The sequence below is a fragment of the Delphinapterus leucas genome, chromosome 19, assembly GCF_059928025.1.
Source record: "Delphinapterus leucas isolate spDelLeu-1000000601 "Yukka" chromosome 19, BTC_Dleu_Yukka2, whole genome shotgun sequence".
In the NCBI taxonomy this organism is placed as follows: Eukaryota; Metazoa; Chordata; class Mammalia; order Artiodactyla; family Monodontidae; genus Delphinapterus; species Delphinapterus leucas.
The window spans coordinates 17,875,198-17,896,813 of NC_143147.1; the positions used below are offsets into that span (position 1 = coordinate 17,875,198).

Here is a 21,616-nt window from a genome sequence, read left to right on the forward strand (position 1 = left end):
CACATTCCTTGGCAGACAAGCGCGGGTTGGGATGGGAGGGGATGGCCAGATGGGTGGTGAGTACAAGTCTCGGTTTGTCTTTTCATCACTCCAAGCATTGTCCCAGGGAAGCACTTGGAGTCCATGACCCCTTCTGGGCCCCCTCCGGGTTCCTGGGGTGAAGGAAAGAGTAGACAAAGGGTCCACCTGCAAATGAGTAGCAGGGAAGACTGGGAAATTTCCTCTGGACTGGTCTTGGGTACCAGGCTCAGAGCCCACTCGTTCTGTGAATGTGACAGTGGCCCAGGAGGGCCTTGCTGTTAAGACTCTGGGCTGCTCGGACTTGACTCTGCCGGGGCTCAGAACTGGGCTGAGCCTTGGTCCAATTTGGGAAGCAAAGCCCTGGTCTGGGAATCAGGAGACTGGAGATCTAAGTGTGATGCTGCCCCCAACTTGGAGGACCTTGGGCAAGATGCAGCTCCTCTGAGCCTTGGGTGCTTCGTTTGTAAAATGGAACAGTCATCCCAGCCCTGTCCATTTCTCAGGATGGGCAAGCTGGTATGGGGCGGGCTCTGAACCAAGGAGGCCGGGATGGGGGAGGGTAAGAAAAGGAACAGATGCTGGGGTAAGACAGCTACCACCGAGATGGTCAACACCAAAATGGTCATTCTCTTGGGCTAGGCCAGGACTGTCTCACTGAGCGTCTCCTGATAGGTAGCCTGGCCCAGACCATGACAGGAAAGATGGGGCCAAGAGAGGAAGGAAAAGAGGAGATGGGAAGGAGGGGAAGTAGGAGGAGTGATATATTGGGTGGGGACGAGGGACAGAAAAAGCTAACAGAAGCAGAGGCACCCTGGATCCTGGATAGGGTTCTAGCCCAAGCTCTGCTTCTCACTCCTGTGTGGCCTTAGTCAACTACAGCCCCTCTCTGAGCCTCAGGTTCCCCATATGCCATCTCACATTTTTATAAGCTCCTTGGTTCCATCCTCCACTTGCCTTGTGAAGCCTGGGTCCATAGGTTCATTGTCAAGAATGCTTCCTTGAGACCCCCTCTCTTGCCTCCTTCTAAAATTCCTGCCTCTCCCCTCTGGGCCCAACAGCCCTCTTTAAGGGTTGACCCCTTTATGTTTTGACTTACATTCTGTGACACATCACAAGGCAGAAGCCTTAGCTAAATCACCTTTGGTCCCTCCTACCAACCACTTATACATAGTAGATGCTCAACGAACATTCTGTTCATAACATGAAATGGTCAGATGGACAGAAGGATGGATGCCTAAAAGAATATGCCTGCTTTGTCTGCTGACTAAGCTCCTGGTCAAAACTCCCCTCCTTAAAATGCCTCTGGACGAATCCCCAGCCATGACCTTCTTCAACAATTCGACCAAAGGAAGTTACAACCCCAACTGCTGCCCCTCTCCCCTGCCCATTCCCAAAGGCTTTCCAGTTGCCACCCTACATTAACTAGCAGATTCCAAGGAGCTTGGGCCCTGCCGCCTGCCCTTAATTACCCATGCTCCTGGGTGGTCATCCAATGAACACAGGAAGCTCTGTTGAAGTATCCTAGAGTTTTTCTGCCACAGAAAACCCTGCAGAAGTCCCCGTGAGGATTCCTGCAGGTCATAGAATTCAGGGGTTGTAGGTGAAGTTCCCAGATAGATGACTCTTCGTAGAAAACCCAGGTTCTAGCCCCAAATTGCCATCATTTCAAACTGCGCACCATCCGCAACACACACATGTACACACCCAGCCAGGCGAGAAGCAGAACCTTACCTTGATGCTCCTCCAGTTTCCCCATGGTCTCGATCTGCTCCACCAGGTCATTTGAATTCCACTGGCTCATCCCAATGAGGATGGCGTTCTTCCCTTCGGCCACCTCCTCTGTGGAAAGAAGTAAAGATGGGCGTGAGTCGGCAGGGCTGTGTAGAGGTAGCCCTAACAGGAGCCTATGTCTCAGGGAGTATTTATTTCTTCCTTTGAGTTGAGGAAGATGTCAACTATTGAAGGTGTCTATAGTTACAGGCAGGTATAAGACATCCAGGAATTTTTCATTGCAAGAAGTCATTGTGGTTATACCCTACTGGGTCTCCACATGTTACAGCAAAAAAAAGTAACAAGGGAACAGTCATGAGAGAGGCTGAAAACTCATAGAAGGCTCCATTCCTAGCACTCAGAGTGGTACTTCTTGAAAGGCAGTGTGTTTGGGAAGAAGAAGTAAAGCCTTACCACTAGGTAGCAGTTTTTCTTTAGGTGAGTTACTTGGCTTCTCTGAGCCTCAGTTTTCCTATCAGTAAAATGGGACTGGCAATGTCTAATCATAGAGTTGTTGTAAGGATTAAAGGAGAGATGATGAATATAAAGACCCTGGGGCACAGGGGGTGCTTACAGATGGGAGACATTAAGGTTACGTCTTCACATGAGGAGCGAGCTGCCATCCTTGTTTGAGCAGATCAGGATTTGAGTGGTGTAGGAGCGGCTCTGGAGTAACTGAGAGAGCAGAAGACTTCTGCCTCTAAGCAAGCCTTAAGCTATATGGAACCCTTAACCCACATCTCAACGTCATGAACCTCTTAATGCTTCCATTCTCCCTTTAGTCCTCCCCTCAACCCTGTCTCTATCCTTGCCCTTTCCCAGTCTGAGCTCAGAGGAATTGGTGAGGTCATATTCCCTAACGCACTGAACACAAGCCCCTGGGTCCCACACATCAATTACACATATCTGGCGCAGTCCCTCATCCCAGAAAGGGACATTGCCTCAAGAACAAAGCCACAGGAATGCCCCCTCTCTCTCTTTAAAGAGACAGGCCTTCCTGGTGAAGACCTTTGTGCCTTTTCTCATAGAGCAGACATTAAAGGGTCGTGAGGAGAATTCTTAAGCTCATCGTAACCGAGAACAAAGAGATAAGACCCATTTCACTGCCAAAGAACTTCACAGAGCACATGGAACCAATACGGTGAATCTAAAGCTTGGGGATCTGTCCAGAGTTCTGAATCACTCAAGCTCAGTCATCCAGACCCCATTTCTGGCTGGGACACCTCCTCCTGCCTTATCTGATTATTTTATGTGATCTATTTAACACCACTTACCAAATCCTTAGTATGCACTGAGGTTGTCAGAAGTGTTTTACAAACACAAATTCATTTAATTCTCATAGCAACACTGAGAAAGGACAATTATTATTATCTCCATTTTATAGACAAGGAGACTGAAGCACGGAATAGTTCAGTAACTTGCCGAAGGTCACTGGCTAGAGCCAGGATTTAAACCCAGATATACTATTTCGAGAGTCCTAAAATCCTGCCCTCCTGATGGCCTGCCTGTCCTGGGCATCCTGTATTGGCTGCCCAAGCACCACACACCGCCAGACAATTTCCTGAACCCGGTGTGTTCCATCTGGGCATGGTTTACACCTCTAGGTAGCATCATGCTCTGGGCAGAGCCCTGACTGGGTTCCAGTCCTGAGCTGCTACATGTGAGCCTGTACCTTTACAGATGTCCCTCAGCTGTTCCTCTTTTCTTATTGCTTAAGTGGGAATAACCGCTCTGGTTCCACAACTCTTTCTAGCAAACTCTCATGAGGACGACTGACATAGTAAATTTGAAAAGGCTACGCAAGCCAGAATGCTGTAAACAAATATCAGGTAGTATTATTCTTGGGGAAGCAGGGTCACCAGGGGGTTAAGAGCTCCATTCTGGCGTTAGATTGACTCTTTTCAATCCTGGATGCACCATCTGCTAGCTATCCGACCTTGGACAGTAACTTATGTTTTATGAGCCTCCATTTCCTCATCTATAAAAGGACATCACAGTAATGCCCACGTCCTAGAATTGCTGTGAGGATTCAATCAGATAATGAGACAATGAAGGTAAACCGTGTACAAGCACGACTAGCACACGGCGGGAGCACAGATGTGGATACCAGCACAGGAAGACGATGGTACCACCATTACCAACACCACCAGAGCACGTGGAGCTATGCCCCGGTTCCAGTTATGCTGCTGCCTACCCCTAGGTCATTTTGTCCCAGCTTCGGAGCGGGGTCGTCAGGGTCAGCCTGTAGCCCACCTTGAGTGCCTATGTCTCCTGGCTCAGTTACCCACGCGTGCAGTTTTCTGCTTGTTCATTTAACATTCATTCTACAACGGAGGGCTTCCTGAGCAGCTGCCGTATGCAGTGTGAGACATGACCTCCATCCTGTAGGAATTCAGCTTTGTGAAAAAACACAGTGGGAAACTGACACAGTCAGATGAGTGAGCTGGGGCTCCTGGTCCAGTGCTGGGTATACAGCAGGTGCCTTCACGTCCTAGATCCTGGTTCTTCTATAATGCGTGATCCCTATCTCACGGTGTATGTGAGGCTATCAGAACCCCGAGAGGCTTCAGCATCTTTTCCCTCTTCCTTGTATCTGCATGACCCACCACCATCTTTCCCTCTCGGCCTTCTATCTCTCTAGGAAACGTATCTCCTCTCAGACTCTCCCCGTGTTCCTCCCTGCTTGATGCCCATCCCTGACCCAGGTCCCTTTCCACTGATCTCTGTCCCTCTGGGTCCTGGGGTTTCTCTGTCTCAGGCTCTCTGCCGTGTCTGTCCCTCCCTCTGGGCCTCGATCACAATTACTCTTTGCTCTCGCTCTGTCTTTATCCCAGAACCTGTCTCTCTCCTCTCTCTGGGTGGATGTGTCTCTTTCTTGATCTCTTCTCTGGGTTTTTCTGGGTGCCTGCCCCTCGGAGCTTTCCACCTCTGCAGGCCTTCTTGGTGTCTCTGATCTCTCTCTCTCCTGGGTCACTGTCTCTCTTTCAACTCTCTTGGTGTCTCTCTTGGTGTGTCTGTGTGTGTGTGTATGTGTCCCTCTCTCCCGTCCTCTCTGAGTCTCTCTTGCTCTCTTTCCCTCCCTGCTTTCTCGTATTTTCCCTGGCTTCCTTGCACTCTCCAGCCGCTCCCCAGCCCCCCACCTCACAGATGAGATTTCTCTCCTTCTCTGGGCCGCTCCTCTGCCCCTGCGCTTCACCCTGAGATCTTCACCCTGGCAACAATGGGCTTGTCCCCTGAGTGGCAGCAAGAAACACACACACACACACACACACACACACACACACACGGAAGCAGCAGCTGAGAAATCTCCTTTTGGAGTCACTCAGGAGAACCAGGGAGACGTGCGCCTCAGCTCTGAGCCTCCGCTCCGTTTCCCCTCACTGTAGTTGGAGACTCCCAGTGGAGGCCAAAGGCCGCAAAGGGCTTTATCTGAATAAACATCCTGGTTATTGACTTTGCTTTTCGACTCCTGGTGACTGTTCCCTATGTGCCAATGCTCAACCCCGGTGACCCCTGGTGCGGACAGAGTTTTTGCATCTACTTCGACCCCCCTGAGCCCCAGTCCCTGCCCATTCTAGGTGCCAGGCTCAGCCTCACCCACCAGTACCACGCCCCTGGCCTTGACCTCAGACTGACTCCGACCCGAAACAAAACCTGGATACAGCGAAAGCCTTTCTTCCTACCCTGGGGCCTCTGTGTCTGCTGGACCCACAGGACTTCAAAGTGGGGAACCTCCTTGTCCCGTGCTAGGCAGGCTTCACCTGCAGCTCATGGAGCTGAAGGCTTCGTCACCTTCAGCCATCAGCCGGTCCAGGTCCCTCCAGCACTCCTTGCCTGAGGCCAACAGGCCAGTCTCTCCACGGACCAGATATGCGCTGCTCTGGGGCCTCTGGAACACAAGATTGCTAACCTCCCCGACTGGGGACCGCTCGCTCCATGCCCCACCTACGGCCGTACCACCACCCTCTCTTCATCACAAGGGGGTCCCCACTCAGCCCATTCCCAGAAGCCTTTGGGGCAGCTCCTTGGCATTTGCTTCTCTACGTCCCCTCCCCCAATGAGAGGGAGGGTCAGGGGTCAGCGACACACCTGTGCTTTGCTTCTCTGAGGGCTCCTTTGCCCAGCTTCCCAAAGCGACATCCTCCACTCCAGCCACGAGACAAAGCCTGTACCCCTGCTGTGCTCCAGAGGGGGAACCCGGGGCCCAGAGGCTCAAGACTCGCCTGAGGTCAGACAGTAGCTAGTCACTGCCCCAGTCCTGAGGAAAACCTGGCTGCTCTGACCCCAGACGACCTGCGCCACTTCCCTCCACGCTCAGAGATCCTGAGTTCTGAGCCTCTGGTGTCCTGGTGCAGGAGCAGGGGCACACAGGACCACTCCAGAGCCTGGGCAGGAAGCACGTCCAGAGGCTACTGGGCCGGGTCTGCCCTCCCGCACAGCGCTGAGCAGGTGCCCCCCTCGCTCACTCTGGCCACACCAGCCTTCCTATTCACTCCTCCCGTAAAAGCTTCGCACTGGCTGTTCCCACTGTCCACAACACTATTCCCCCATATCCTCACCTGGCTCATTTCTTGTGATTCAGCTCTCAGGTCGAGGCCACACCTGCTGGGGGCCTCCAAATTGCCCAGCCACTCTTATCACAGTCCCTTACGTTATACTGGGGGGGAGTGCCTCCATTTTTATTTTTAATGGCATTACTAAAGCTATAACTGACATTCAATAAACTACACATATTTAAAATGTACAATTTGGGAATTCCCTGGCGGTCCGGTGGTTGGACTCGGCGCTCTCACTGCCGAGGGCCCGGGTTCAATCCCTGGTCACGGAACTGAGATCCTGCAAGCTGCGCAGTGCGGCCAAAAAAAAAAAAATACAATTTTTTTTTTATTTTTAGAAAGTACAATTTGATAAGTTTTGACATATGTGCACACCCAGGAAGCCATCACCCTAATCAAGATAGTGGACATATATCCATCACACCCAGAAGTTTTCTCCTGTCCCTTTTGATCCCTCCTCCCCACCTCCAGGCAACCACTGATCTGCTCCTGTTGCCATAGACTCGTTTGCATTTTCTAGAGTTTTCTATAAATGGAATCATAATATGCACTCTTTCTCAGTCTGACTCTTTTTCACTCAGCACAGTTATTTTGAGATTCATCCGTATTGTTGTGTGTATCAGTTCATTCCTTCTTATTGCCAAGCGGCATTTCATGAATACTGAATACATGAATGTACCGCAATGTGTTTATTCATTTACCCATTGATGTACGTTTGGGTTGTTTTCACTTTGGGGCGATCATAAATGAAGCTGCTATAAACATTCAGGTACATGTCTTTAGGTGGACATATGTTTGCTTACCTCTTGTGTAAATACCTAGGAGTGGAAAGGTAGTTATAACTATGATAAACTTTCTAAGAAGCTGCCGTCTGTTTTCCGAAATGGCTGCCCCATCGTCCGTTCCCACCAAGCAGACTTCAAAAGTCCCAATTCCTCCTCCTCCTGGTCAGTTGTCTTAATGAGTCATTCTAATAAGCGTGAGGCAGTATCTCATTGTGGCTTCAGTTTACCTTTTCCTAATAACTAACGATGTTGAGCGTATTTTCATCTTTCACCTTTCATTTTTCATTTATCTACCTTCTTTGGTGAGCTGTCTGTTCCTCTGCATTATTTTATTTATGGAAACAATCAATAGAGCTCGCTTGCTTGTACGTTGTCTTCCCACCCATCACCACTAAACTGTAAGCTCCATGGGGGCCACGACAGTGTCCACTTGCCCTGCATCCCCTACACCTGGAATAGGGGGATGAACAGATGCCCAATAAATACTTGAGAGAGTAAATAAATGACTCTGAATTCTAGCCCCTGCTCTGCCTGACCCTTTGTGGGACCCTGAACAAGTTTCCCAGTTCTTTGGCCTCAGTTTTCCAGCCTGTAAAATGAGGTCAGGGTGTTGAACTCAAACACCTTGAGGGCCCCCTAGCTCTGACATGGGTTTGAGGCATGTCCCCTCTTGGCCACCATGGGTTTCCCTCACTCTGCATTCCAACCTTGCTAGACTGTGGCTCCCCAGATACCCTCTGACTGTATTGACAGGATGGGGAGTGGTGCTTCTTCTGGGTCTGGGAGCCTGGACCCCACTACCCATCCTGCAGCATCCAATCACGGGTACCAGCCGCCCTGAGGCCCCATGCCTGCTGCCACAGCCCAGGGAGCTGGCATCCTGCCCAGGGGATTGTTATGGTCCCGGATAGCTCCATACTCCTACCTCACTTTCCCCCAGTCCCTCCCAGGCCTTACATACACAACCAGAGCCCCCAGAGCCTAAGAGTCTTCCTCTGCTACTAGACCATGAGCCATGAAGGTCTCTTGTCCCACCAGGTAAACCCTAGTGCTGGACAAGTGGGATGGAGCTTAAGGAAGAAAGGGAGGGAGGAGGGCCCCATTTTCAGTAATAAGTTGAAGGAAAAGGCCTGACCTGGGCTCCAGCCCCTCTGCCCCCACCTTGCTATGTGATCTTGAGAGGTCCCTTCCATGCTCTGGCCTCTGTTCCTGACAGTGTGGCTCCACCACGGCTGGAGGTGGAACTGCAGAGGCAGCAGGTTGCAGGTGGGGACAGAGATCACACCCAGGCCAGGGTCAGGGCTCAGCCTGGGCTGGAGAACAGAGGCAGGGAGGTGACCCTTCAGAGCATGCCCAGAAAGCCGGACACTCATGGCCGGGCCCCAGATGCTGAGAAAGCCCTTGGGAGCAGAGAAGGAGGGTGGCTTTACCTCTTACTGCCCTGAGTGGAGGAGATATGCAAACGCCTTGTCCAGGGAGACCACAGGGAACAGACAGGAGGTGAGGAGTTGGCAACGCAGAACCAAAGAGGTTCCAGCAGCCTGTGGGCGGATCCTGGGGCTGAGAGCTACAGATGCTCTGGGAGAGGTGACATAGGAAAGGTTCAGAGACATGAAGTTCAGAGGTCTGGTAGGGAGTGTTGGGAGGTGGAAGACAGGGAAAGAGATGGGAGAGTGTGTGATCCTGGGATAGTGGAGAGAAGGAGAGACGGAGGTGAGGGGAGCGGGGAGGAGATGAGACAAAGGAATAGAAGAGAAGGTGGGGCCACCCATAAGAGAGGAGTGAGAGGTGAGGCCAGTTTGGGAACTGCAGACAGAGCAGTGAGATCATGGGGGCAGAGGACAGAATGCTGAGGGTCCGCAGGGAGGGAAGCAGGATGGATCCACAGCTGCTCAAAAGGAAAGCAGGTGCATAGGGCCCATGGGGATGGAGATGGAGCTGACCGGCGCCACCCGCAGACGCCTCCCGCGGGAAGCCATCATCATCATCTGGGAATGCAGAGCCCTGATGAACTGCAAAAGTATTTTAAATGAAAGTGTTCTAAGCATGAAAATATTGAAGCCGTTGTTGTCACACTTTGCGTGAGTTGCTATGGAGAAAGTCAGCCCCGGCTGCCACTCCAATCAGACGCCAGTGGGAGGCAGGAAAGAAGCCCCAAATGGGCTGGTTTGGGGTTAGCATCAGGGAGGGGGCACTCCATCCAGAGTCAAGAATGGGGGAGGCTCAGGCTGGGGCAGCATCCCACTGCCTCCCCCCCACCGTGCCTCCCCGAAAATCACCTGATCTGGATACAGCCTCCATTTCTGGAGGCACAGAGCTGATAGGGAAACTGAGGCCCAGAGAAAGTGAAAGACTTGCCCAGGATCACAGAACGAGTCAACGGCACGGCTGAGACCATGTCCCAAGTGTCCTGCTCTGGGTCCTGGGGTCTTGCCAGCGCATGCTCTGTTTCTCTTTCAAGACCCCATTCAGCCAGTACTTCAAAGCTGGCCCCATCCCAGGAGTAAGTCAATCCCCCAAATACGGTGACTTCCCAGAGTGGAGCTGAGCCAGCCAAGTGAGACTTGGGGACCCTCCTAGCCTGGAGACCCTCCTAGGCTTGTGCGTCTCACCCAACCCCGCACGGCCCAGGCCAGCATGACTGTGAGGGTCCTCTCTCCTGATGTCCAGGCAGACTCTGCCTTCCACTGGTCCCCACACCTGCCCTGCACATCCTCATCTCTGAGACCGTGCTCTCTGCCTGAAATGCCCACCCCATCTGGTGCCCTCTTCTCCGATCCTTGTAATGTTCCTTGTTTTCCCATCCTCACTTAGCGCCCCTTGCTACGTCCGGCAGGCAGGCCATGCACCCAGCACTGAAATGCAGAGCTGATGCCCTCCCCTCCCTCGTGTCTCCCCTGAACATCTGCAACTAACTCGTCTACATCTCCACTCCAGATCCCCCTCCCATCTGCGGGCTGATCTTGAGAGTCACCTACTGGGCCACGTGCAGGCTCATCTCTCCTTTCCCCCTGCCGCATGGGCCTCCAGCTCCTGGAAAGCCCCGTCTTTCCTGCTTCAGCACCATCATACCTGCTGCGTCTTCTGCCTGAGGCTCTTTCCTCCCGCCCTTCTCCTAGCCAGCTCCTACCCTCAGTGCTGCAGAGAGGATACTAAGGACCTCCCCAGCCTAAATCAGGTACCCCCATCATCACTCTTTCTATTAACACTTGGTACTTTTTACTCAGGGATATTAGTTCCCATTTGTGACTGTATTTTCCTTTATGTAATTGTTTGATGTTGGCCTCTCCCACTAGACTAGCAGCTTGATGAGGGCAGTGGCCACGCCTATCTGTTTACTGCAGTATGGTAAGCGCCTGAAATATTGTAGGGACTCAGCAAATATCTCAAAGAGTGAATGACTGGACGCTGAGCCCCAGCCCTGAGGGGACTCACAGATTGGGTAATAATGAAGCACGGAATTGCAGTGTCTGAGTGGGGAGAGATACTAACTCCCAACAGGGATCCCCTTCTTGGAGCTTCTAAAAAGGTCACCCAGACAATGATGGGACGATGAGACTCACTCACCTCTAGCATCAAAGAATTCATCGTCAGAGCTCTCCACTGAGTCGCTGAGGACATTTCGAAGGTGCCAGGGGGCACCACCGCCCGGAGGAGGGCCACCTGCCAAAGGAAACACACCTGTTAGCCAAGCTTGAGGCCGTGTCCTGACATGAAGGAGGTAAACCCAGACTGCCCCTGGACCAAGGTTTAGTCGGCATCCTGCACGTTCCTGCCCTCCTGACTTCAAGTGCACAGCATCTCGCAGAGCCCGAGCCCTCCCACCGCTATGCTTTCATTTAAGACCCAAATTCCTTTCTGAGACGGCTCAGTGGGGCAGGAACGAGGGTGCCCATTTTGAACACACCAAAACCGAGACCAGAGGTAGTTAAGAGATGTTGCCAAGGTGACACGGTGTATCAGGAAGCATCAGGTAAGTTTTGCTGTTTTAATAAATGATCTTAAAACACTAACGGGCTCCTTCGGTCTCCGGGCTTGTGGAGCCCTGCGGCCGTCGCCCGGCTGGCGCCAGGTCGGCTCGGCGGAGGGAGGGCCTGGGCTGTGGGTAGGCCGGAGGGAGGTTGCCTTTCCCTGTCTCCCCCGCCCCGGGCCGCCTGAGGCGGGAGGAAGCAGCGGCAAGAAAAAAAAAGAAAGAAAAAAAAAAGGGGCTTCCCTGGTGGCGCAGTGGTTGAGAGTCCGCCTGCCGATGCAGGGGACACGGGTTCGTGCCCTAGTCCGGGAGGATCCCACATGCCGCGGAGCGGCTGGGCCCGTGAGCCATGGCCGCTGAGCCTGCGCGTCCGGAGCCTGTGCTCCGCAACGGGAGAGGCCGCAACAGTGAGAGGCCCGCGTACCGCAAAAAAAAAAACCAATAACGGTTCATTCCTCACTCACACACAGCTAGGAAGGGGCCTCTGGCCACGGCGGTCACTCAAAGACGCCACCTTATGACGCCAGCATCTCGAATCGACACTTCGAGTTTTGCAGAAGCAGGGAAGGAGAGCACAGAAAGGCACGCCCAGTCGTAAATGAATCTTCCCACACGTGACACACTTCTGCTCATGTCATTGGCCAAAGCAAGTCACGTGACCAAGCCCAGCTTTAAGAGGGTGGAGGCGAGGAGAAGCAGACACCCTGAAGGGCATTAGTGATGTCTGTTGCACACGTGTGCAGGCCAGGGAAGGACTGCAGCCTCCCCTGGGGAAAAAGCCCCACACTAAGAGAAGGGGGACCTGAACTTGAGTTCCACCCCGTCTCTGCCATTTGCAACCTCTGTGGCCATTTCCTCTCCATACCACAGCCTCAGTTTCCCCTTCTACAAAATATCGGCAACAATCAATCCTGAGCTCGAAGGATCAGAAATAATGCATGCTCAGCGCCTCTATCTCGGGGGGCGCTCAGTGATGGTGACTGCTATTATTATTAATACCTGCAGAGGCCAGGACATGGGGCTGAGAGGATCTCCGGGGCAGGCAGGAGCAAGTGCATATAGAGAACGCGGCCCCTTGCCCTGGACTCAGCCTCAACCCACCTCCTACCCCACGACCGGAGGGAGGAAGGCCAGAGGCAGAGCTGGGTCAGAAGCCTCCTCCCCTGACCCCCATTCTCAGAGCCCCCTTTACTTGTCACTTGGGGACTCTCATGGAACCAGCTGGTGCCCGGCACATCCAGGAACCCCTCCACCTGCTCCCTGGACACGTGAACTACTGGAGATGGCAGATGAATTCCAATCTAATTGTAAACATTAAAACCATAAAAGTGGGGCTTCCCCGGTGGCGCAGTGGTTGAGGATCCGCCTGCCGATGCAGGGGACACGGGTTCGTGCCCTAGTCCGGGAGGATCCCACATGCCGCGGAGCGGCTGGGCCCGTGAGCCATGGCCGCTGAGCCTGCGCGTCCGGAGCCTGTTGCTCCGCAACGGGAGAGGCCACAGCAGTGAGAGGCCCGCGTATCGCAAAAAAAAAAACCATAAAAGTGTTAGAAGAAAATTGACCTGGTAATTTTCCTGAGGAAATAATCAGAGAAGTATACAAAGATGGTAATATGTAGTTGATCATCTTAGTGTTCTGGTAATACCAATAAACTGGAAGAAATCCCGGTGTCCATCCACAGAGGATCAGACATACATTCATACACAGTCATCAGGGGAATTCTTTGCAACTGGTAGGAAAATCAAGTAGCTCCTTATGTACTGACATGGAAAGATGCCCACGGAGTATGGGTAGAAGAAAAAAAATGCACATTGGTCCCAGAACCGTAGGTATCTTTTGACCCCATTTTTGAAAAATATACTTATACCTGCACACTGAGGGTATGTACAGCACGTTAGTTAAGAACTCAGGGTCCGAGGTTGGAAGAGGCCTAGATTCAGGCTCAGGCCCTTGCCTCTTAGAAGCTGTGTGATGTCAAGTGAGTCCCTCCACCTCTCTGTGCCTCATTTTCCTCTGCTATAAAGTGAGGAAAGCTCATACCTGCCCCATGAGCTTATTTTAAAGATGAAATAAAATACATCGAGGTGCTTAGCACAGGGCCTAGCATATAGCAAGTTTTCACAACAGTTAATTATTATATAAATGTACTCACACATGCATTAAAATGTCTGGAAGGACAGGCACCGAAACATCAATAGAGATTATCTCTACAGAGTAGAATTTGATAAGAAGCAGGGAAAACTCAATTTTTTACCCTGCACATATAATTCCATATGACTATTAATTTTATAAATTCATCTTATCGGTTCTAAGACGTACATTTTTTTCACACTTCAACATCTTTAAAATTGGGGTGTGTCTTACATGATGGCATGTCCTCATTTAGTTGGCATTGTTTATTCTTTCCTGGGGTATAGAAAATAATGACGCATCTTACAATTGACTGCATCTTAATTCAATGGAAAACAGTAAAATCGCCATGCACACAAGGTACGTCTTCCTCCGTATGGCCCTGGCCATCCAGTACATGTGGGTTCTTGCATCAGCAATGCCCCTACCTCAGTTTCCCCGTCTGTGCAATGAGGAATCTGACAGAGACTTTCCCCTGAAACTTTTCAACTCCGACTGATGTTTGAGGAGCCAGTCTGGCACATAGTAGATGTGCATGAACCAGTGAGAGGTGGGCATTCCCCCAGCCATGGCTAGAATGCCCATCAAGATGCAGTCCTCAGAAAATCTGCTGCAGCCTTAGCTCCCCACACCGAGTCACCCTGCAGGATGCTGGCACTGTTCCCTGCCCTGAGCTCAGATCTCAGAACATAAACTGTTCCTGAAGGGAGAGGCCAGCACAGGTCAGCCCAGGGACACAGCCCTCCTGCCTGTCCCTTCTGCCCCACCCACCACAGACTCCCAAACACACACCCAGCTTGAGCTCCATGGCTTGGAGCCAGGCCAAAAGCACTTTCTGAAACACAGAAAAGGCAGAGGCCACAGGGAACACTGACCTGGGAGTCACTTCTAGGTGTAAAGCTGGGTCTGCCATACACTCTCTGTGGGGACCCTCTAAGCTTTTGATTCTCACCCAACAGTGTGGATGGCATGACAGGCTGATCAGCAATTTCCTGCCCGTGACCCCTGGATTTATTGCGAGGGAGTTTGAGAATCGAGATTCACCATAACTGAGTATTTCTAACGTGGATATGGGACCGTTTCCCAAATGTATGTGGGGGAAGTTCTAGCTAGTGCAACAAGACAAGAAAAAGAAATAAAAGGTATACATGTTGGAAGAGAAAAAATAAAACTGCTTTTATTCTCAGATGGCATGATTGTCTATCTAGAAAACAAAAACTCTGCAAAATCTACCAAAAAAGAACCTACTGGAACTAATAATTGAGTGTAGCGAGATCGCAGGATACAAGATCAAAATACAAAAGTCAGTTGCAATCCTGTATGTCAGCAATGAACTGGAATTTGAAATCTGAAAAACAATACCATTTACAATAGTATCAAAATAAAATAAAGAAGTGCTTAGGTATAAATCAAATGTATGTGAAGATTTCTGTGATTCAAAAAATACAATCACTTAAACTTCTTCTTGATTTTACACTAATTTTATATGTTTTCTCATATAAACCTATCCCTTTTTTTTTTTAAACCTACCCCTTTTATAGATGCTAAAGGTATAAAAACTATCAGGCATCCTATATTAATGTGCAAATATCCCTTGCTGTCCAAATCTATTCCATTACTAAGAAAGCAAGAATCTGGATACTCAGGACAGTCATGTCAGCCTCATCTACTTGGCTCCTGAGTTTTGGATGGTTAGCAGCAACGGTTTAAGTAGCGATGGGTTTGTCTGTAGCTGTATCTGAGTCGATTTGGGTCCTGAGTTTGAATAGTGAGGGTTCGGCAAGAAGGTCCTGGTAATGGTGGGTCTCATACCTGTACAGTATATACTCCACCTGAGAATGAAGAAGGGCAAGGATATTCCTGCCAACCTCTCCCTCCTAAATAGAGTGTGTGCTGGAGCCTGAGGAAAAGAGGAGAGCTCTGGAAGTTGTCCCTCCCTCACTCCCACCACCACATCCATCCTTGCAGGCCACCATCATCTTAGGTCAGTGCAACACCCATAACATGCGTGACGGGCTGGCCTTGGGGAGAACCCACCAGCAGGGAAGGCTGCAGGGAGGCCAGTTCAGCTCCATTTGAGGGAGATGTTCTCCCAGCTAGAGGTGGGCAGAGAGGGAAGGAGCTTCTGGGTGTCAAAGGGAGCTGTCCATCCTGCAGGGTGCTGTGTGAGATGCTAGGGACACTGAGGTCAATAAGAGGGACAGGGGGGTGCCCGGCCATGGGGCTCTCCCAGCGTGGACACTCTGCGGGGTGTGGGTGATGGTGGCAGTGGGCAGGGAAAGCAGACCTGGAACAAGGAAGCAGCAAAGATCGTTTCAGCAGTAGAAAGTGCTGGGAAGAAAGTAAAACGGTCCCTTCCTACCTCCACCACGTCCTCCTTCCTTGAGTGTCTCCTACGGTGTAATTACAGCCTGGAGAATAGACAGGCATGAACGCGTGGATCTGTACATCCACCGAGGGATGATGACAAGGGCGATCGGCCCCGTCATCAAAAGAACTCTGTCACGTGTTCGAGTTATAAACACTGAACCAGCGCTGTTTCTCCTTCCACATGAACCCTTCACCTGATGGTTGACTCTCCTTTGTGGCAGAAATCTACAGTTGATTTTCTCTTCAAAGGCGTCTTTTATCTGGTTTACTTTTATCTTCTTTGTTTTCAGAATGCATACCTGCACTGGTTTTTAAATACACACCGTAAGTTTGTTTAAACCTGCTACAGTTCCTCCCTTCTTGCAAACAACCTCCGGAAAGTTAGGTATGTGGAGGGATCTCGGTTATCTACCCTGGTGTAAAAAAGAACCTATAAGAACAGATCGTGTTAAGAAGCAGCCGTCACCTGGCTTCTGGGTGGAAGATGCTCCCTTCATCTCTTCCTTCAGGGTGCAGGCTTTTTAGTGAACGGCAAAGATCATACTTCAAAAAAGGAAAACAGTGATAGACAGGGTATCTTGGGAGGGGTGTGAGGGGAAGACTTTTCTGAAAAGGTGTTGGATCAGTGGAGACTTGAATGATGAGACACAGCCAGACATGCTAAGCGTGAGTGTGTAGGTCTGTATGTGTATGCATGCTCCTGGCACACACGTGTGGGATGGACAGGCAGAGAAGAAGGATGAGAGCCTGTGATAAGAGCTCGAACAAGTGACGGAGGGGAGGTGAGGGAGGAAATGAAGCCAGACCAGGTAAGATTAGGGTTAAGCTTAGGGCTAGGATAAGGTAGGGGGTTGCCTGCTTGTTGCGGATGGGAGCTCAGCACAGGTGGATTTTCAGGTTCCAACCTCCACCCAGCGTCTATCACCTGCACACTTCAGGAAGAGGGAAACACAGATGCCCAAAAGGGTCAGGAGGTCTCCCAAGAGATAGGGGGCACAGGTCAGGTTGCTAAAGGCCACACGTGATCTTGAGAGTCAGAGAAGGTGGGTGCCATGATCCCAGAACAGCTAGGGCAAAGGCCCAGAAGCACGATCTCCTGGAGGTGGGCCCCTGCCCTCCACTTCTCTGCATTTTCTGTGTCCCGTACAGGGTCCCAGGTGAAAGAGGGCCAAGGGGTGTTTGGCAAACAAGCGAATGAACAAAAATGATCTGCTAGCTGCTTCACAGGTATTATCTAAAGTAATCCTAACCAAGCCTCGTGGAGTGGGTGTCATGAATCCCCATCTTACAGCTCAGGAAATAAAAGTTCAGAGGTGTGAAGTCATTCGATTGAGGTCATAAAGCTAATAAGTGATGGAAGCAAGATTTGAAGCCAGGTCCATATGACTCCAGGGTCTGTGCTCAGGACCACCATGTTGGGTGCTCTGTAGCAGAGCTCAGGGCACGGAGCCCAGGTCTCCTCTTCTCTTTCCTTCCCAGGCTGCAGAGTCCCTTCCGCAACCCCAAGGCTCAGCCTACTTCTTCCAGCAGACTCCTTCTGTCCCACCTTCTCTACCACACTTATTCAAAAACTCTAAATCAGGGGACTTCCCTGGGGGTCAAGTGGTTAAGACTCCACGCTTCCAATGCAGGGGGTGTGGGCTCGATCCCTGGTCGGGGAACTAAGATCCCGCATGCCTCGAGGCATGGCCAAATTAAAAAAAAAACCTCTAAGTCAGGATAAAAGAGAAAGGGGAATATCTCAATCCTTCCCGGCAATCCAGAGAGAAACAAACGATCCTTCACGATCCTTCACACCCCACGATACGCTGATCCCCCAGCAAAGCTCGGGGCAGGGTGGGGGGCCTGCAGTGGGAGGGGCTGCTAGGAGCCAACCCCGCCCTCTCTCCTGGCGCATCTACCCGCCACCATCAGGTCCAGTGTGGTCTCCTCGACCTTGTCACAGGCCTGGGTCTCCCCAGCGTGGGTGCAGCCAGAGGTCACCCACTTCCCCACCTGGGCCCTGGCTCCCAGGGACGCAGGAATAGGCAGATGGACAGATGGACAGGAGCCAGCAGTGGGTACTCTGCCCAGTACCAGGGAGCCCAGGGCAGCCCCGGCCTGAGGGTCAGCCCCACCAGAAGGGAGTCACCGCCCTGCTCTCAGGAGCCCAGTCTGAGGGGAAAGACATTTCACAGTGAGGAAAGCCCTGGTACAGTAAAGTGAGGGAGGTGGGTATTGGCCGACTCTTCCTGGGCCAGACCTTGGGCCAGGTGGTGCCCAGGAGGAAGGAGTTGGGGACAGAGCTGAATGGGCTCAATCCCGGCTCCTGGGTGCCAGCCTCGGGGCCCAGCCCTGCACAGCCCCTGCACAGGGCACAGGACAAAGGAGGGGTGGGCAGCCTAGACTCTGGGCTAAATGCCACCCCTACCTCGTCTCAGAGGTGTGGACAGGACCTCCCAGAGGCAGACACCCTGCAGGCTGAAGGGCCCAGAGGCCTCCCTGGGGGAGGAGGCCCAAGCTGAGCCTTAAAGGAAGGGTGGGCAGGGTTGGCCAGGCTGGGGCAGGGTGGGAGGGAGTAGAGACATGGGTCAAAGCAATCGGGCCATTTCCAAGAGACGCTGGATCCAGAACCTTCTCCTCAAGAGTAAGAAGTCTGGCTCATCAGAGCAAGGGAGGGGACATAGGCGTCTGCTGTGACAGCCACGGCCCTGTGGGTGTTCAAGTGACACCTACCAATTTCCAGACCTCCAGGGAGTCACAAGCACCTCTGAGCTGGCCAAGGTGGGCTGCCTGGCTCTGAGCCTAATGCCCGTGAGTGTGGCCACAGCTTCGGTGCCCAGTCCTGCCTGAGGCCACATCTGAAACCACGGCCTGGCAGGCCTGCGGGATTCCAGCAATCTGTGCCTCGGAGAGGACGGGGCCGGGGGGGGGAGAAAAGAGCTCGGCTGTGGGCTCATTCAGGCAGGTCCCTCGTCTCCAGTCTGTCTCTGTCTCCTCTGCCTCTCTCTCTCTCTCTCTCTCTCTCTCTCACACACACACACACACACACACACACACACACACGGGGATGGCAGGTTCTACAAGCGCAAGCATCTGGGTCTAACTGCTGACAATCAATGCTGCGGAAACCATCAGGCTGCCAGACGTCCCGTGGGCAGTGGGAGCCCCGTGGACACGTAGAGTTCAGAGCCCAAACGTGGCCCACACAGCCACCCCGGCCCCCGACACACACATACACTTAGAATCACACTTCACAGTTCTGGCCTGGGGTCCCAGGGGTCCATCCACTTGCTGGATGCAGAGTGAGAGATGCAGAGTCTGAGTGAGGCTCCTACTGGCAGGCTGGGGGGACTCTGAAGGCCCGCCTCCTCTCTGCCCCTCCTGCCGCAGCCCTGGCTTCCTTCCTCCTCTCACTGTCAGCTCTGCCACTTCTCAACTGGTGATCTTAATAAATGTCACTACACCGCTCTGTGCTTCAGTCTCCTCCTCTGTAAAATGGGGGTAATAATAGTCCTTCCCTAGGGTTGCTATGAAGATTACGTGAATGAATATTTGAGAAAGGTTTGGCATGGTGCCTGGCACTCAGTGCTATAAAAGGGATTGTTAAATAACATAAATCATGATATCCACGGGCCTTTCTCTGGTCCTTTCACAGGTGGGAGCTCCCAAGAGTAGGCCCCTCTGCTTCTCCAGCCCCTGGAATGGGAGCCCAGAGGGCAGAGCAGGAACTGCCCTCCTCACCCTGAGGCTGGAAGCTCCGAAGCCCTGACAGTCTTGGGGCTGCCCCTGGTGCACGGCTGGCCCTTCTCTCCTCTCCACCGGCGCAGCTTCCTGGGGCTGTGTCTTATCTGCCCCCTAAACCTTGAGCTACCTAAGGCCAGGACCTGCTCTGTCTGCAAGCCCCTCTACCCATAAGTCTGGGTTCCAGCAACACGTCGCCACTGGGAAGGGCCCCCCCTCGCCCCCCACCCCAGCCCATACCATGTTCTTTCCCTCCAAGACTTTGCTCCTGAACCTCCTGGTACCTGAAATACCCTCCATCCCCACCCTACCCCAGCTGAAAGCCTTCTTTGACCCCAGTGCTGGTCTGGGTACCTGCCTCTTCTGTACTTCCATGACATCCTTTACCTGTGCCCATCAGAGCACCAGTCTGCAGACTAGGTCCAGGCCTGCCTGCCCCACTGGGCTGTGGGTTCCCCCAGGCAGAAACCTGGTAGGAATCCTCCCCAGGCCCATAGCCTCTTCCAGCCCAGGGCTGGGCACAGAGAAATCTCTTGTTACACTCAGCATGGCCCAGCACCAGGTAGATCTCAGGAGGGCCCCCTCTCAGGGAAGTATCCCATAGGGAATGTCCTCAGGCCCCCTCTCTGGGTCAGGATGAGTCTGACCAGACCAGTCAGGGCCAACCAGCCCATGCTCAGCCTTCAAGGGGCTACGGGGCCACCCAGGGAGAAACAAGAGGCCAGGAGAAGCTGCTTCCAGAAAAAGGCATTATTGAAGGAAACCAGTGCTGGCTGGGGGTTGGTTGCTATAGAAACATGTCCTAACTGTCCCCCAAACTGCTGTAAGCGCCACTGATGAGCTCGTGTGCTGGGCTGTTTCAGGGCACATGCCAGGAGTCCCAGAAGGGCCTGTGTGCTGGGGTTCCCAGCACCTGGAGCCCAGATCCCGGAGGACCCTGAAGGAATCCAGCTTCCAGGGGACCCACATAGCTCCATCAGTCCAGGGGTGGACACAAGAATTGAGGCTGAATTTTCCTGAGACTAGCCATGGCCCAACCTTGACCTCAACCACAGCCTAACCTCGAGCTGACCACAGATCAAGTCACAACCCCGATCACAGAACAACTGGGACCTGATCTCAAACCAGGCCATGAAGCCGAGCACAGGCCAAGCCACACACTAAGCCTTGACTCAGTCACAGACCCAGACACACGGTCGGCAATGACTCAAAACAAAGGAATGCCTCTAGCCACCGACTGACGCCTGACCCTGGCCATAAACAGCACCGGGCACAATCAAGGCACTGTATCCTATAACTTCAAGGCTATTTTCACAGCTAACACTAAATTCTGTACAGCATTTTACACCCTGCCCGGGATCTGCATGGCTTTCACTTCCTATCATCCTCACGACAGCCCAGTGAGGTCAGTTCAGAAGGGCTCCGATCCCTCTTTGCGATGCCAAAAGGGAAGCTCAGACGGGACCTGCCTCCCGTCATGCTCCCTGCGCCTGGGGTGGTCTGGGGGTGGGATGACAACCCCAGTCTCCCAGCAGGACACAGTTGGGCCAACCAGTCGCTTTGGGAAAAAATGTGCTTTTTGAAGACCTGCTGGTATCTCATAAATATGCTACTTAAATACCCATTAATTACCTGATTTAGGAGAGAATTAGTGATTAATAGCTTTGGCTATCTATTGTACTTTCATTTGCTCTGCCAGTTCGGCTCCCAACAGTTCTGAGTTATTTGGAACAATTCTCTCAAGCCCCAGATGTCCCACCAGACTCTGTCCCACCAGACTCTCGCTCCATAAGGGAGAGGTTTTCTCCTGCCTCTAAAGGGAGCTCCCAGAGCACCTGCCAATTCACCACCGATGGCTCTGCCACCTGCAGGCTCCTCAGGAGGGCGGGGGAGCCCAAAAGACAGGACGGAGGGGCCCCTTCAGATCACCCCAGGACCCACTGAGGGGAGCAGGGAACAAGAGACCAGGAGGGACCCAGGCATCCGATCAGGGCATGGGGAGACCAGATTGGGGAGGGTCACAGAGTCAGCGGAGCATGCTGGGGGCTCCTTTAGAGCCGCCACCTCAGGGAGCTGGCCAGCTTTTTGGTGAGGTCACCAAAGGCTACCGTCGGCCTGAAGCGAGCAGCAGCAGGGGAGCTGTCCCCACCGGCCAGGGCCAAGGTGACTCCGACAGGTCATCTGTGCCACCTGCCACTCTGGAGTGACTACAGAGCAGGGATGGGGCCCAGGGTTGCCTCTGCCCCAGGCTCTGCATTTGGTGCCAAATCACAGCACCAGGAATTGCCAGC

General features: G+C 52.6%; 1 protein-coding gene across 1 annotated transcript in view; it reads right to left on the reverse strand.

Moving 5' to 3' along the window:
- Positions 1–21,616, reverse strand: part of PITPNM3 (PITPNM family member 3) — a 103,245-nt gene that overhangs the window by 62,143 nt on the left and 19,486 nt on the right. Inside the window, exons 6-9 of the mRNA XM_089900144.1 lie at positions 17,845–17,947; positions 17,511–17,702; positions 10,700–10,964; positions 1,753–1,860 (exon numbers count right to left, since the gene is read on the reverse strand). Coding sequence (XP_089756270.1) covers positions 1,753–1,860; positions 10,700–10,964; positions 17,511–17,702; positions 17,845–17,947 — 668 coding nt within the window. The remainder of the gene's footprint in view (positions 1–1,752; positions 1,861–10,699; positions 10,965–17,510; positions 17,703–17,844; positions 17,948–21,616) is intronic.